Here is an 18071-nt window from a genome sequence, read left to right as displayed (position 1 = left end):
ACTGTATGTGCTCTGGCTCAGGCACAGGGAGCCCCTCAGCAGATGTGGTGACAGCAGCTGGGGGGGGGGGGCTGTATTACAGGGGGAGGGCGGGCAACAAGGTGTTAATTGAGTAATGATGGAGATTAGGTGAATCTAAACATAGGATGAGAGTGTGTACAGCCCCCCCCCCCCCCCCCCAGCCATGTGCAGGGTCACAATCATCCTCTAATGACCTGCAGGCCTCCAGGGTGTGCATCTTGTCACAAGAGCTTGCACTCTATGGCCCAGTGTGTGAATGGAATGAGACAGTGATGGGGTATTTGCTTCCCCCCTCCCATCCCAGCTGTATGGGGTCTCTCCTCCCCCTGTATAAAGCTCTGCCCCAGCTCCTGGGGGTCACATCACATCATGAACTCAACAGGAATACTGGGCTGCTGCCTGCCCTCCCCTCCAGACCTGAGGAGAGACCTGGGTGAGTAGTCCTGTATGTGTCTGCAATGGCTGTGTGTACAGATAGTGTATTACATGTCACCTGCAGTCCTATGTAACACCACAGATAGATAATATAGTAGATGTCACATGCAGTCCTATGTAACACCACAGATAGATAATATATGTCACCTGCAGTCCTATGTAACACCACTGATAGATAATATAGTAGATGTCACCTGCAGTCCTATGTAACACCACAGATAGATAATATAGTAGATGTCACATGCAGTCCTATGTAACACCACAGATAGATAATATATGTCACCTGCAGTCCTATGTCACACCACAGATAGATAATATAGTAGATGTCACCTGCAGTCCTATGTAACAGCACAGATAACACAGTGATATCTCTGAGTACAGATAATGTAGTAGTCACCTGCAGTCCTATGTAACACCACAGATAACAGTGATATCTCTGAGTACAGATAATGTAGTAGATAACACCTGCAGTCCTATGTAACACCACAGATAACACAGTGATATCTCTGAGTACAGATAATGTAGTAGATGTCACCTGCAGTCCTATGTAACACCACAGATAACACAGTGATATCTCTGAGTACAGATAATGTAGATGTCACCTGCAGTCCTATGTAACACCACAGATAACACAGTGATATCCCTCTGAGTACAGATAATGTAGTATATGTGACCTGCAGTCCTATGTAACACCACAGATAACACAGTGATATCTCTGAGTACAGATAATGTAGTAGTCACCTGCAGTCCTATGTAACACCACAGATAACACAATAATAACTCTGAGTACAGATAATGTAGTGGATGTCACCTGCAGTCCTATGTAACCCCACAGATAACACAGTGATATCTCTGAGTACAGATAATGTAGTAGTCACCTGCAGTCCTATGTAACAGCACAGATAACACAGTGATATCTCTGAGTACAGATAATGTAGTAGATATCACCTGCAGTCCTATGTAACACCACAGATAACACAATGATAACTCTGAGTACAGATAATGTAGTAGATGTGACCTGCAGTCCTATGTAACACCACAGATAATCATAGATTGATTTGTATAGTGTGGCAGGTGGGTTGTGCTGGGCCTTGTAGTTCCCAGCTGTTGTCCCCGCCTCTCCCAGGCCTGGCTGCTCCCTATGAATTGTGGGTAACCTCGGGTCACTTAGTTGCTGCCCATTTGTCCTTGTGTCAGGCTGGGTGTAAATGGAGGGCGGCCTCAGTGACATCAGTAACGTCGTCTCTTCTTACAGGTGGGAAGTTTCCTCATCCCGCTGGATATTACCTGTCTCCGCCATATTGTTCTCCCCCAGAATCCCCTGCAGCATCAGCTCCACAGGTCAGCGCTCTGCTGGAGAACAGGGAATTATGGGAGAAATTCAACTCTGTGGGGACAGAGATGATACTTACCAAAAACGGCAGGTAAGTGCTGCTCATCCTGAGCCTCCTGGTTCATAAATAGAGTGGCAGAGCACTTACATACTCAGGGGAGTGGGAGCAGGGGGAGGTGAGTACAGCTGACAACTCTTCCTGATAATGATTGTCCCTCTTGTCCTGACAGGCGGATGTTCCCGGAGTTTTCCGTCTCCCTCTCCGGCCTGGACCCCCATGGCCTCTACTCTCTGTGTGTCCAGGCCGTCCCTGATGGGGAGAACCGCTACAAGTGGCGTGACGGGTCCTGGAGTATGAGCGGCAGAGCGGAGCCGGGACCCCCCACTCGCCTCTACCTCCACCCCGACTCCCCAGCCCCCGGTCACCGATGGATGGAGAGACCCATCTGCTTCAACAAGATCCGACTGACCAACAACACCCTGAGCCAGGGGGGGCAGGTACGGAGGGGCTCTGATCCCGGGGGGTGGGGGGCATACTGTCCAGAGATCACCAGGGGGGGCAGGTACGGAGGGGCTCTGATCCGGGGGAGAATACTGTCCAGAGATCACCAGGGGGGGCAGGTGCGGAGGGGCTCTGATCCCAGGGGTGGGGGGCATACTGTCCAGAGATCACCAGGGGGGGCAGGTGCGGAGGGGCTCTGATCCTCGAGGGGTAGGGGGAATACTGTCCAGAGATCGCCAGGGGGGCAGGTACGGAGGGGCTCTGATCCCGAGGAGTGGGGGGCATACTGTCCAGAGATCGCCGGGGGGGGCAGGTACGGAGGGGCTCTGATCCCGAGGAGTGGGGGGCATACTGTCCAGAGATCGCCGGGGGGGGCAGGTACGGAGGGGCTCTGATCACCAGGGGGGGCAGGTACGGAGGGGCTCTGATCACCAGGGGGGGGCAGGTACGGAGGGGCTCTGATCACCAGGGGGGGGCAGGTGCGGAGGGCTCTGATCCTGGGGGGTGGGGGGCATACTGTCCAGAGATCGCCAGGGGGGGCAGGTACGGAGGGCTCTGATCCCGAGGGGTAGGGGGCATACTGTCCAGAGATCGCCAGGGGGGGCAGATACGGAGGGCTCTGATCCCAGGGGTGGGGGGCATACTGTCCGGAGATCACCAGGGGGGGCAGGTACTGAGGGCTCTGATCCCGGGGGGCATACTGTCCAGAAATCACCAGGGGGGACAGGTACGGAGGGCTCTGATCCCAGGGGTGGGGGGCATACTGTCCAGAGATCGGCAGGGGGGGCAGGTACGGAGGGCTCTGATCCCAGGGGTGGGGGGGCATACTGTCCAGAGATCGGCAGGGGGGGCAGGTACGGAGGGCTCTGATCCCAGGGGTGGGGGGGCATACTGTCCAGAGATCGGCAGGGGGGGCAGGTACGGAGGGCTCTGATCCCAGGGGTGGGGGGGCATACTGTCCAGAGATCGGCAGGGGGGGCAGGTACGGAGGGCTCTGATCCCAGGGGTGGGGGGCATACTGTCCAGAGATCGGCAGGGGGGGGGCAGGTACGGAGGGCTCTGATCCCAGGGGTGGGGGGCATACTGTCCAGAGATCGGCAGGGGGGGGCAGGTACGGAGGGCTCTGATCCCAGGGGGTGGGGGGCATACTGTCCAGAGATCGGCAGGGGGGGCAGGTACGGAGGGCTCTGATCCCGGGGGGCATACTGTCCAGAGATCCGGGCAGAATTTCCCGAAAATGGAATTTCATTGAATTGTTTCCCCTGGCATTCACTTTTAGTGATACGTGTGCCCGCATAGTGCCAGCCTGAGTGCCCACATAGTGTGAGTCTAGGTATTCACATAGTTCCAGTCTGGGTAGTTGCATAGTGCCAGCCTGGGTGCCCACATAGTGTCAGTTTGGGTGCCCACATAGTGCCGGTCTGGGCTCACACATAGTCCCAGTCTGTTTGTCCGCAGTGCCGGGGCAGGACCTTGTACTTCTATGTTTTCTGTTGTTTCCTCAGATCGTCCTGCAGTCCATGCACCGCTACTACCTGCGATTATACGTCATCCCCACCTCCAGTAATGGCGCCCACCCGCGGCCCGCCTCCTCCATCTCCTTCCCTGAGACCTCCTTCATAGCGGTCACCAGCTACCAGAACCCGAAGGTCAGGATACGTTCTTCCCTGTATACCCCCATATACATCACCTGCCCCCTGTATACCCCCCATATACCTCACCTGCCCCCTGTGTACCCCCATACCTGCCCCCTGCATACCCCCCATATACCTCACCTGCCCCCTGTGTACCCCCATACCTGCCCCCTGCATACCCCCCATATAACTCACCTGCCCCCTGTGTACCCCCATATACCTCACCTGCCCCCTGTGTACCCTCATACCTGTCCCCTGCATACCCCCCATATACCTCACCTGCCTCCTGTATACCACCATATACATGACCTGCCCCCTGCATACCCCATATACCTCACCTGTCCCCTGCATACCCCCCATATACCTCACCTGTCCCCTGCATACCCCCCATATACCTCACCTGCCTCCTGTATACCACCATATACATCACCTGCCCCCTGCATACCCCCATATACCTCACCTGTCCCCTGCATACCCCCCATATACCTCACCTGTCCCCTGCATACCCCCCATATACCTCACCTGCCTCCTGTATACCACCATATACATCACCTGCCCCCTGCATACCCCCATATACCTCACCTGCCTCCTGTATACCACCATATACATCACCTGCCCCCTGCATACCCCCATATACCTCACCTGCCTCCTGTGTACCGCCATAAACATCACCTGCCCCCTGCATACCCCCATATACCTCACCTGCCTCCTGTGTACCGCCATAAACATCACCTGACCCCTGTACACCCCCATATACCCCCATACCTGCCCTCTGCATACCCCCATATACCTCACCTGCCCCCTGTATACCGCCATATACATCACCTGCCCCTGTACACCCCCATATACCTCACCGCCCCCTGTATGCCCCATTTTTGTTTCATGTTACCTCCCACAATGCACTGCTCTCCAATAACAAGAAACAGCAAAGTTATGCATGCGCATAGGGATATAAATGGAAGAGAAGAAATGTCTATTTTTGGGTTCACTTTCTCCTCCCACATACATAAGCCCCTCCTCTTCTGTCTCAATCTTCAACATATATAAGCCCCTCCCCTTCTGTCACTGTCTCCTCCCACATACATTAGTCCCTTCCTTTTGTTGCTGTCTCCTCCCACATACATTAGCCCCTCCCTTTCTGTCTGTCTCCTCCCATATACATTAGCCCCTCCCTTTCTGTCTTTCTCCTCCCACATACATTAGCCCCACCTCTAACCTATTTATCTCCCCTGTAGCTTTCCTTATTAAAAATTGAAGAAAATCCATTTGCAAAAGGGATCAAATATTTCAAGAGTCAGCAGGAACAGTAAGTGTGGTCCGCCCCTATGTATATCGCCCCCTAATGGCGGGAAGAGGTTGGGGGTATGTCGGACACATCGATAATTCATACAACACTAATCTTCTTTATTTCAGCAGCACCCCGAGGAAAAAGCAGAACAAGACGAGAACAGAAGAAGATGGGTCCCCAGGTGAGTTACATCCCGTATTATACTCCAGAGCTGCACTCACTATTCTGCTGGTGGGGTCACTGTGTACATACATTACATTACTGATCCTGAGTTACATCCTGTATTATACCTCAGAGCTGCACTCACTATTCTGCTGGTGGGGGTGCACGGGCACAGTTATAGTGACAGTGATTTCTGTGTTTCAGAGTGTAAGAGACATAGAGAGAGCGCAGCTCCGCAGACACAATCTCAGAGAGACAGCAGAGTGGAGAGTCCGCTTGTCTTAGATGGGAACACTGAGGATAAAGATGAGAGACTTCATGTGTCAGAAGAGAGCGCAACCGAGGAGCAGAGAGAGGATGAAGGAGAAAAGAGACAGACACCTGGAATAGAGCGCACCAGGGTGGGTGACACGAGACACCCGGCAGACTCCACAGACCCGGCACAGGGGAGAGAGCGGAGACAGAGAGAGTGTTCAGAGGACAGAGACGAGACCTCCCACAGGACGGACAGTCTGCTGCAGTGGGACCCCATAAGCCAGAGACCAGTGTGGGCTCTACCTGCCGCCATCTCTCCGCTGTCAGTGACAGCCTACCCTCCCCCCGCCTGCCCTCACAGGTAAGGTCTGATCATTGTCTCTGTGCTCGGCTCCTTCAGCCTGGCTCTGCTACGTCTCACTGCTCCTCTTCCTCCACAGATTTGCTCATCCGCCTCCTTCCGCTTTGGCTCCATTTTCTTCCTCCCTCTCTACACTCCCCCCAGTTTCCCCCTATTTTATGGGGTCCTGGGCCGCTCCGCCCGTTAGACTGAGTTACCCGCTCTCTGCACTTCAGCCCCCGTTTCTGCAGCAAATATATACACCCCCCTGGTACCTGCCCTCACCGGCCACCGCCAGGGGCCTCTGATGCCAGAGACAGGGGTCCGGAGGACATGAGGGGGGTCCGGCACAGCCGCATGAGGACTACAGGGTGAGGGAAGAAGTCACATGGTGCCTGACTGAGCAGAGCGGAGCGACTGGCACAGCATAAGAGCCAAGATCTCCAGAGCCAAGATCCACCATGAGACAATCGGGAAGATGTTCTGCAGCAGAGAGGACGGAGCAGTGGTGGATACAGGGGAGGATCGGGAAGATGTTCTGCAGCAGAGAGGACGGAGCGGTGGTGGATACAGGGGATGATCAGGAAGATGTTCTGCAGCAGAGAGGACGGAGCGGTGGTGGATACGGGGGATGATCGGAAAGATGTTCTGCAGCAGAGAGGATGGAGCAGTGGTGGATACAGGGGAGGATCGGAAAGATGTTCTGCAGCAGAGAGGACGGAGCAGTGGTAGATACAGGGGAGGATCGGGAAGATGTTCTGCAGCAGAGAGCACATGGGAGATGCGATATGGACTGTGAAGCACCGTCTCCCATAGTGTATATAGCTTTGAGGTCAGACCTCTCCAGGGTCCCGGTGCCTGACATGTTGGCGGTCACCGCAGACTCACAGCCTGTACATTTACTGTAAAATAAACCATTTATTTACATTGTCAGCCGTCCCTATAGGTTATATACAGGGGTCCTGTCCTCACAGATGCCCCCTCTGCTGGTCATCTCCTGATGTGACATCCTGGGCCCCGGCCCCCTGAGTCCTCTGCTCCCCATCATATTCCCGCAGGAAAGAGTGAAGCTTAGAGGGGTAGTCTGTCATCACACCGGTGACACCGCAATCAAAGGCTCGGCGGTAATCTGAGTCCTGGTTCAGAACCCAGAGGTAAATCTGCAGGGGGAGCAATACAACAACCATGAGAGGACATACATGATAGTACAGACATGATACATGAGAGGACATACATGATACATGAGAGGACATACATGATAGTACAGACATGATACATGAGAGGACATACATGATACATGAGAGGACATACATGATAGTACAGACATGATACATGAGAGGACATACATGATAGTACAGACATGATACATGAGAGGACATACATGAGAGGACATACATGATACATGAGAGGACATACATGATAGTACAGACATGATACATGAGAGGAGATACATAATACATGAGAGGACATACATGATACTTGAGAGGACATACATAATACATGAGAGGACATACATGATACTTGAGAGGACATACATGATAGTACAGACATAATACATGAGAGGACATACATGATACATGAGAGGACATACATGATAGTACAGACATGATACATGATAGTACAGACATAATACATGAGAGGACATACATGATACATGAGAGGACATACATGATACTTGAGAGGACATACATAATACATGAGAGGACATACATAATACATGAGATGACATACATAATACATGAGAATACATACACATCACATACATGAGAGGACATACATAATACATGAGAGGACATACATAATACATGAGAGGACATACATGATACATGAGAGGACATACATGATACATGAGAATACATACACATCACATACATGAGAGTACAGACATAATACATGAGAATACATACACATCACATACATGAGAGTACAGACATAATACATGAGAATACATACACATCACATACATGAGAGTACAGACATAATACATGAGAATACATACACATCACATACATGAGAGTACAGACATGATACATGAGAGGACATACACGATACGTAAGAGTACATACACATCACATACATGATACATGAGAGGACATACATGAGAGGACATACATAATACATGAGAGGACATACATGATACATGAGAATACATACATGAGAGTACATACATAATACATGAGAGGACATACATGATACATGAGAATACATACACATCACATACATGAGAGTACAGACATGATACATGAGAGGACATACATGATACATGAGAATACATACACATCACATACATGAGAGTACAGACATGATACATGAGAGGACATACACGATACGTAAGAGTACATACACATCACATACATGATACATGAGAGGACATACATAATACATGAGAATACATACACATCACATACATGATACATGACAGTACAGACTCATCATATACATGAGAGTACAGACATGATACATGAGAGTACATACATGATACATGAGAGTACATACACATCACATACATGATACATGAGAGGACATACATGATACATGAGAAAACATACATATCACATACATGATACATGAGAGTACATATATACTTCATCTACATGATACATTTCCAGTCTGTAAAATCACAGGTATTATATTACCAGTATAGACATATTATTTAAGTGATCTGAAGTATCACATTATATGACCAGTTTGGGATATTAGATACATGATATGACCAGTATTCCATAAATTATATCACCAGGTCGCGGTATAACATACATGATATCACCAGGTCGCGGTATAACATACATGATATCACCAAGACAGGGTATAACATAAATTATATCACCAGGTCGCGGAATAACATACATGATATCACCAGGCTGGGGTGTAACATACATAATATCCCCAGGTCGGGGTATAACATATATGATATCACCAGGTCGGCGTATAACATACATAATATCCCCAGGTCGGGGTATAACATACATGATATCACCAGGTCGGGGTGTAACATACATGATATCACCAGGTCGGGGTATAACATACATGATATCACCAGGTCGGGGTATAACATACATAATATCACCAGGTCGGGGTGTAACATACATGATATCACCAGGTTTGGGTGAAACATATATGATATCACCAGGTCGGGGTATAACATACATGATATCACCAGGTCGGGGTGTAACATACATAATATTCCCAGGTCGGTGTATAACATACATGATATCACCAGGACGGGATGTAACACACATGATATCACCAGGTCGGGGTGTAACACACATGATATCACCAGGTCGGGGTGTAACATACATGATATCACCAGGTCGGTGTATAACATACATGATATCACCAGGTCGGGGTGTAACATACATAATATTCCCAGGTCAGGGTGTAACATACATAATATTCCCATGTCGGTGTATAACATACATGATATCACCAGGACGGGGTGTAACACATATGATATCACCAGGTCGGTGTATAACATACATGATATCACCAGGTCGGATTATAACATACATGATATCACCAGGACGGGGTGCAACATACATGATATCACCAGGTCGGGGTGTAACATATATGATATCACCAGGTCGGGGTGTAACATACATGATATCACCAGGTCGGGGTGTAACATACATGATATCACCAGGACGGGGTGTAACATACATTATATCACCAGGTCGGGGTGTAACATACATGATATCACCAGGTCGGTGTATAACATACATGATATCACCAGGTCGGGGTGTAACATACATGATATCACCAGGTTGGTGTATAACATACATGATATCACCAGGACGGGGTGTAACATATATGATATCACCAGGTCGGGGTGTAACATACATGATATCACCAGGTCGGGGTGTAACATACATGATATCACCAGGTCGGTGTATAACATACATGATATCACCAGGTCGGTGTATAATATACATGATATCACCAGGTCGGTGTATAACATATATGATATCACCAGGACGGGGTGTAACATACATGATATCACCAGGTCGGGGTGCAACATACATGATATCACCAGGTCGGTGTATAACATACATGATATCACCAGGTCGGTGTATAATATACATAATATTCCCAGGTCGGTGTATAACATATATGATATCACCAGGACGGGGTGTAACATACATGATATCACCAGGTCGGGGTGCAACATACATGATATCACCAGGTCGGTGTATAACATACATGATATCACCAGGACGGGGTGTAACATACATGATATCACCAGGTCGGGGTATAACATACGTGCTACGTATATGATCTTGTTACCTGGATGCCTCTGTCCTGGAGATGCTGGAATAGACTCCTCCTCATCATCAGTCTATGGAGGAAACATAACATCTATAACATCTGGCTGTGCTGTAATATAATATAACCTCAGCGTTATATGAAGGTGTGACCCCTCCATATAACACTGAGTCACGTCATACATACATCCCATTACTGATCCCATTACTGATCCTGAGTTATATCACATCATCTGCTCCAGTCACATCCAAAGAGACGGCGACAATTCTCTCTACCAGAAGCAAGGCGGTCATGTGACCTAACCCAGCTCCCACAATGCACTGCTCTAAGGCGCAGGAGACCTGGTGACTATATGGCGTTAATTACAGACTAGTCCAGGAAATGATAACCCCGCACACCATGCAGTGTGGAGTTCCCCTTGACGGACCTGTAGGGCGGCGCTCTGCACTCACTTTTCCTGCAGGTAGACCAGGAAGCGATTCCTCATCAGAGCGTGTTCTGGAAAATACGTCCTATAGAGATACCCGGGGTGAGACCTCCGTATACAGCAATGACCCAGCCCCCCTCCCTCCCGTATATAATGTACACCAACCTGTTTATAATGGACGGCATGTACGTCTCCACCACCGACTCCGGTAAATCCACGAATGGCAGCAGCCCAGTATAATAGAGGAGGAGGAGGGTGAGACCCCGGCGTGGAGTGAACATGAATGGCATCTGTGGGTTCTGATAGGAGGAAGATGATGAGAGTAGTTACAGGATGATGTATATATATATATATATATATATATATATATATATATATATATACAGCCATATTGTGCTGGGTGACCGAGGACAAGTACAGAGGAAGAACAGCAAAGGAAGGGGAAGAAGAACCGGGGATACAAGAGAAGAATAGGGGGATGAGGGTAGAAGTACTGGTGGGGAACAAAGGAGGTTAATGAACAGGGGGAACGGTACATTTGGGAGAATTAGTAAAGTAGAGAATTATGGAAGATGGAGATGTAAGAAAGCAGAAGGAAGAAACTAAGGGGAATTAAGAAGGGAAAAAAGGTTTTTAAACTGTTTTTTTTTTCTTTTTTAATTGGTGTTTCAGAAAGTTATACAGATTTGTAATTTACTTCTGTTAAAAAAATCTCCAGTCTTCGAGTACTTATTAGCTGCTGTATGTCCTGCAGGAAGTGGTGTATTCTTACCAGTCTGACACAGTGCTCTCTGCTGCCACCTCTGTCCATGTCAGGAAATGTCCAGAGCAGGAGAGGTTTTCTATGGGGATTTGCTGCTGCTTTGGACAGTTCCTGACATGGACAGAGGTGGCAGCAGAGTGTCAGACTGGAAAGAATACATCACTTCCTGCAGGACATACAGCAGCTGATAAGTATGGGAAGACTGGAGATTTCTTAATAGAAGAAAATTACAAATCTTACAAAGTTGACTTGAAAGACTGTTTTTACTGGGGTACCCCTTTAAGTGGATAAGAAAGTAGTGGTAGTACAGCTGAGGATAATGGAGTACTAGCAGTATAATCTGAGATGCCTGGAGGAAGATGAAGGGGTAGTAATATACAATAAGGTGAGTAGTGGTAGTACAGCAGAGGATGATGGAGTAGTAGTAGTAGTAATAATAATATACAGTAAGGTGAGTAGTGGTAGTACAGCAGAGGATGATGGAGTAGTAGTAATAATAATATACAGTAAGGTGAGTAGTGGTAGTACAGCAGAGCATAATGGAGTAGTAGTAGTAGTAGTAGTAGTATGGTGAGGTAAGTAGTGGTATTACAGAGGAGGATGGAGTAGTAGTAGTATACAGTGTGGTGTTCAGTGGTAGTAAAGATGATGATGATGATGATGATGAAGTAGTAGTTGTAGTATAGTGAGGTAAGTAGTGGTAGTACAGCAGGGGATGATGAAGTAGTAGTAGTAGTAGTAGTAGTAGTAGTAATAATAATAATATTATACAGTAAGGTGAGTAGTGGTAGTACAGATGATGATTATGAAGTAGTAGTAGTAGTATACAGTGAGGTCTGTATTGGTAGTACAGATGATGATGAAGTAGTAGTAGTAGTAGTATAGTGAGGTGAGTAGTGGTAGTACAGATGATGACGTAGTAGTAATATACAGTGAGGTGAGTAGTGGTAGTACAACAGGGGATGATGAAGTAGTAGTAGTAGTAGTAATAAGATACATTACACTTTTGTTACCTCCTTCCTACATTTCTTCATGACTCTGTCGCTGGTGCTGGCCCAGATAGTCCTGTCCACACGCTGGTACCTCTTCACCAGCTCCGATACCTGAGACACAGGGAAGGGGTCACATGGGGGGGGTCACATTGTGGGGTCACATTGTAGGGTCACATAAGGGGGGTCACATTGTGAAGTCACAATGTGGGGGTCACATTGATAGTCACATTCCTTCATTGTGGGGTCACATAAGGGGGGGTCACCCCTCACTGTACAAAGCCCCCACTCCGCACTCACCTTCTTTATCAGCTCGTCGCTGTCCTCCTTAATCTCCACATTGATGGGTTTATCCGGGAATCTCTGGAAGACCTCCTCCAGCAGGGGGATGCGGTGGTCTGTGCCCGTCGACATGTGACCTGTGACAGACAAGACCCCAGTGATGGAGAACACTACACCGTCTGCTGGGTTATGAGGTACAGGCACTGCTGGGACTTATAGTTCTACACCAGCATGGAGACCCCAACCTACCTGGGAAGAAGGTGACCTCCAGAGACTCCTTATACTGCGGCAGCTCCTGCGGACGACAAATAAAACATAATATCCATGGCCGCCCCTCTCACAGGATTGTCTATACTGAATACATGGTGGCAAACCCTCATCTGTGAGGTACTAGGTCTGGATGAGTCTTCAGGCCTCAGTTCACTGACAGCAAGCAGAGATGTTACAGAAGACATTACCTCATATGTGACGTCTTTTATGTTGACATTGCAGCCTGTCTGCCTTAACAGATTGCCGTCATGTGACACCACAACGCGGCCATCTTTGGTCATGTGACAGTCCAGCTCCAGGAGGTCGGTGTGATGGGCCAAAGCGCTGTAATGAGAGGGATATGTAAGCATATCCGCCGTCCTGGATGGAGGTCAGGGACACTTTGGGGGAATGTCCCCCAGCCTGTGACTCTCCAGCAGTTACAAAACTACAACTCCCATTATGCCCTGACAGCCGCAGGCTGGAAGGACATGTGGTGCATTGTGTTAGGACAGGCTGAGGGAACTTTACCATTGAGCAGAGCTCTCCATACTGGACAGCCCCTTGAAGGCTCTGGTCTATGTCCATACTATAGGATTCATGGATTATCAGTGAGAGGCGGCTCTGCCATTGGCGGACACTCAAATTGTAGCTTTCATTTCTCAGAGGCCTCTTGGAAAGTGGAACCTGTGACCTGATTGGTTGCTATGGAAAACTGAGATTCCCCACAACTACCAGAACAACAACGTACCCCACATTACAACAACACCTCCTACAGGACAACACTGCACCCCACAGGACAACACTGCACCCCACAGGACAACACTGCACCCCACAGGACAACACTGCACCCCACAGGACAACACTGCACCCCACATTACAAGAACAACTCCTACAGGACAACACTGCACCCCACAGGACAACACTGCACCCCACAGGACAACACTGCACCCCACATTACAAGAACAACTCCTACAGGACAACACTGCACCCCACAGGACAATGGTGCCCCCCACAGGACAACACTGCACCCCACAGGACAACACTGCACCCCACATTACAACAACACCTCCTACAGGACAACACTGCACCCCACATTACAACAACACCTCCTACAGGACAACACTGCACCCCACATTACAACAACACCTCCTACAGGACAACACTGCACCCCACAGGACAACACTGCACCCCACATTACAACAACACCTCCTACAGGACAACACTGCACCCCACATTACAACAACACCTCCTACAGGACAACACTGCACCCCACATTACAACAACACCTCCTACAGGACAACACTGCACCCCACAGGACAACATTGCACCCCGCAGGACAACACTGCACCCCACAGGGCAATGCTGCCCCCCACAGGACAATGGTGCCCCCCACAGTACAACACTGCACCCCGCAGGACAATGGTGCCCCCCACAGTACAACACTGCACCACAAAGGACAACATTGCACCCCGCAGGACAACACTGCACCCCGCAAGACAATGGTGCCCCCCACAGGACAACACTGCACCCCACAGGACAATGGTGCCCCCCACAGTACAACACTGCACCCCGTAGGACAATGGTGCCCCCCACAGTACAACACTGCACCCCGCAGGACAATGGTGCCCCCCACAGGACAACACTGCACCCCACAGGACAATGGTGCCCCCCACAGGACAACACTGCACCAAAAAGGACAACATTCCCCCCCCCCCTCAGGACAACACTGCACCCCGCAGGACAATGGTGCCCCCCACAGTACAACACTGCACCCCGCAGGACAATGGTGCCCCCCACAGGACAACACTGCACCCCACAGGACAACATTGCACCCCGCAGGACAACACTGCACCCCGCAGGACAACACTGCACACCCATAGGACAATGGTGCCCCCCACAGGACAATGGTGCCCCCCACACGACAACACTGCACCCCACAGGACAATGGTGCCCCCCACAGTGCAACCCTGCCCCCCGCAGGACAATGGTGCCCCCCACAGTACAACACTGCACCCCACAGGACAATGGTGCCCCCCACAGGACAACACTGCACCCCACAGGACAATGGTGCCCCCCACAGGACAACACTGCACCCCGCAGGACAATGGTGCCCCCCACAGGACAACATTGTACCCCGCAGGACAATGGTGCCCCCCACAGTACAACACTGCACCCCGCAGGACAATGGTGCCCCCCACAGGACAACACTGCACCCCACAGGACAATGGTGCCCCCCACAGTACAACCCTGCAACCCCACAGGACAATGGTGCCCCCCACAGTACAACCCTGCAACCCCACAGGACAACACTGCACCCCACAGGACAATGGTGCCCCCCACAGTACAACACTGCACCCCGCAGGACAATGGTGCCCCCCACAGGACAACACTGCATCCCAAAAACAATGGCTCTGTCATACTTACTTATCGAACGCCTCTATTGTGTTCTCAATCCTCTCGCCGGCTCCTGGAAGACAGGGTAATAACACGGTGACATCATTGTGCACAGCGCCCCGGCTTTCCCAGACTCCTGATAGGTGACTCAGTATTTACCATTCAGGAGTATGGGAAAGTGAGTAACAACCAAGATGGCTGCTATTCCACCCAGCTCTCCCAATCGCTTAGGTATGCCACCCCTGTAGCTGCAGTCACCCAGCTTTCTTGGAAACAGATAGGACTGAGAAATGACTGACAATGACAGCGCCTGCCCCCCAGCTATAATAACCAGTGCTGATTATTATATTACCCACAGTTTACAGATGTGGGGGGTCCCAATGCTCCCCATGATGAAAGGGTTAAATGTTGGGGTGCTGGTGGGCACAGGGGCATGACTTACCCCCTCGGTGGGAGATGTGGCGGCAGTAGAAGGCCAGTCTCTTCTTCTTCTGCAGGATGTCAGGATGCTTCAGCAAATAATAGGAGGTGGCAGCATAGCCCCCCAGGACTGGCACCAGGTAATATAAGGGGGGCAGCATGGTGAGAGGAGTCGGGGCCCAGCAGCTGATCCGGGGGCAGCAGGACCTGAGGAAGAGGAGAAGAGCTCCGAGTATTACTATCCAGCTGGAGCTGGGCGACATTGCAGGATATTAGAGCGCAGGGAGGAGGGATGCTCCTGTTCACATTACTGCAGCAGCCGCCTCCTCTCTGTGTCAGCCATGGGCACTGCCCGGAAACTATCACTGCACAGTGCCCAGGCACAGGATTACTGACTGCAGTGCCATCTCCTCTCATACAGGGCACCTAATCCTGATACAGGGCACCTACTCCTCTGATACAGGGCACCTAATCCTGATACAGGGCACCTACTCCTCTCATACAGGGCACCTACTCCTCTGATACAGGGCACCTTCTCCTCTGATACAGGGCACCTACTCCTCCTGATACAGGACACCTACTCCTCTGATACAGGGCACCTACTCCTCTGATACAGGGCACCTACTCCTCCTGATACAGGACACCTACTCCTCTGATACAGGGCACCTACTCCTCTGATACAGGGCACCTAATCCTGATACAGGGCACCTACTCCTCTCATACAGGGCACCTTCTCCTCCTGATACAGGGCACCTAATCCTGATACAGGGTACCTACTCCTCTGATACAGGACACCTACTCCTCTGATACAGGGCACCTAATCCTGATACAGGGCACCTACTCCTGATACAGGGAACCTTCTCCTCCTGATACAGGGCACCTACTCCTCTGATACAGGACACCTACTCCTCTGATACAGGGCACCTACTCCTCTGATACAGGACACCTACTCCTTTGATACAGGACACCTACTCCTCTGATACAGGGCACCTAATCCTGATACAGGGCATCTACTCCTGATACAGGGCACCTTCTCCTCCTGATACAGGACACCTACTCCTCTGATACAGGACACCTACTCCTCTGATACAGGGCACCTACTCCTCTCATACAGGGCACCTACTCCTCTGATACAGGGCACCCACTCCTCTGATACAGGGCACCTACTCCTCTGATACAGGGCACCTACTCCTCTGATACAGGGCACCTAATCCTGATACAGGGCACCTACTCCTCCTGATACAGGGCACCTTCTCCTCCTGATACAGGGCACCTTCTCCTCTGATACAGGGCACCTACTCCTCTGATACAGGGCACCTACTCCTCCTGATACAGGGCACCTACTCCTCTGATACAGGGCACCTACTCCTGATACAGGGCACCTACTCCTGATACAGGGCACCTACTCCTGATACAGGGCACCTACTCCTCTGATACAGGGCACCTACTCCTGATACAAGGCACCTACTCCTCTCATACAGGGCACTTACAATTAGTCCACTAGTAGATGCCACACAGTGCCCTGACACATGATACTTTCAGAGATAGCACATGCCGCTGCCCTGACCCATATGACCTACCCTTGCCCTGGGTACCAATGTCCCCTCTTCACCTGTCTTGATAAGGACCTACCTGGTTATCTACAGCTCTGTGGTACCCCCTCTCTCCTCTCCTGGCACACTGACTGCTGCCATCCTGGTGCTCACAATCTAGTCCACAGTTATAGGTTGCCTCTCAGAACAATGTTTCTAACAACCAGCTCAGGGCTTTGTTGGTGTGTATCTCCTTGGCACAGCATCCAGAATGCCCCCCACCACAGATAATTTGTTCCTCACCTGGCACCCAGCCTCCGCTCCTGTCCTGGCACAGTCTTTGCTTGTCTGGTTTGGCACACAATCTGTACACCTGTATCCAGTGATGGATCTTGTCTCCTGGCACAGAGTAGAGGTCAGTATATGGGCACAGAGTCCTGGTCTCTCCTGTGCGCTGTAGATACACCAGCCTTTCAGCAGTTGGCACCCTGCCCTGTAGCTGCGCCCTCTTTCTACCTGCTCTCTGGACTGGAAGGGAATGTTGTAATCAGCAGATAGAGAGCTGACGATCAGCAGATTTAGATAAAGGTTGTCCGCTGCTCACAGAGGTGGGCGCTCGCCATGCCCCTGGCATGACAGCTCTGGGTCATGTGTCTGTCCTCATAGAAGACTCACCTGTTGCGGGATAAAAGGACATGTAATCCCTGAGTGTGCTGAGGTCGCACTGGCAACTATCAGGTTAAGTCTCTATTGGGCACACCCACCTGCATTCCTGACAGGTA

General features: G+C 50.3%; 2 protein-coding genes across 5 annotated transcripts; one reads left to right on the top strand and one right to left on the bottom strand.

Moving 5' to 3' along the window:
* Positions 1 to 229: 229 nt before the first annotated feature.
* LOC138801568 (T-box-containing protein TBX6L-like) lies at positions 230 to 6879 on the top strand. Of its 2 annotated transcripts, none has more exons than XM_069984530.1 (8): positions 230 to 454; positions 1712 to 1880; positions 2020 to 2287; positions 3797 to 3940; positions 5161 to 5231; positions 5342 to 5394; positions 5580 to 5991; positions 6071 to 6879. In XM_069984530.1, exons 1-8 carry the CDS (start codon positions 391 to 393, stop codon positions 6276 to 6278), a joined length of 1389 nt encoding a protein of 462 aa, XP_069840631.1. In that variant the 5' UTR covers positions 230 to 390; the 3' UTR covers positions 6279 to 6879. The 2 variants fall into 2 exon arrangements, with proteins under 2 accessions (XP_069840631.1, XP_069840630.1); XM_069984529.1 differs by having other exon boundaries at positions 5339 to 5394.
* Positions 6869 to 18071, bottom strand: GDPD3 (glycerophosphodiester phosphodiesterase domain containing 3). 3 transcript variants are annotated; one of them, XM_069984532.1, is made up of 12 exons: positions 18054 to 18071; positions 17593 to 17964; positions 15780 to 15964; positions 15368 to 15410; positions 13150 to 13285; positions 12941 to 12986; positions 12710 to 12828; positions 12434 to 12523; positions 10823 to 10956; positions 10683 to 10742; positions 10252 to 10303; positions 6869 to 7130 (listed from the first exon to the last, which is right to left on the bottom strand). In XM_069984532.1, exons 3-12 carry the CDS (start codon positions 15916 to 15918, stop codon positions 6939 to 6941), a joined length of 1011 nt encoding a protein of 336 aa, XP_069840633.1. In that variant the 5' UTR covers positions 15919 to 15964; positions 17593 to 17964; positions 18054 to 18071; the 3' UTR covers positions 6869 to 6938. The 3 variants fall into 3 exon arrangements, with proteins under 3 accessions (XP_069840633.1, XP_069840632.1, XP_069840635.1); XM_069984531.1 differs by lacking the exon at positions 18054 to 18071 and having other exon boundaries at positions 17593 to 18028; XM_069984534.1 differs by lacking the exons at positions 17593 to 17964; positions 18054 to 18071 and adding an exon at positions 17390 to 17488.

Source organism: Dendropsophus ebraccatus, chromosome 9, assembly GCF_027789765.1.
Source record: "Dendropsophus ebraccatus isolate aDenEbr1 chromosome 9, aDenEbr1.pat, whole genome shotgun sequence".
NCBI classification, from domain to species: domain Eukaryota; kingdom Metazoa; phylum Chordata; class Amphibia; order Anura; family Hylidae; genus Dendropsophus; species Dendropsophus ebraccatus.
This window is presented reverse-complemented; position numbering and strand designations above follow the sequence as displayed.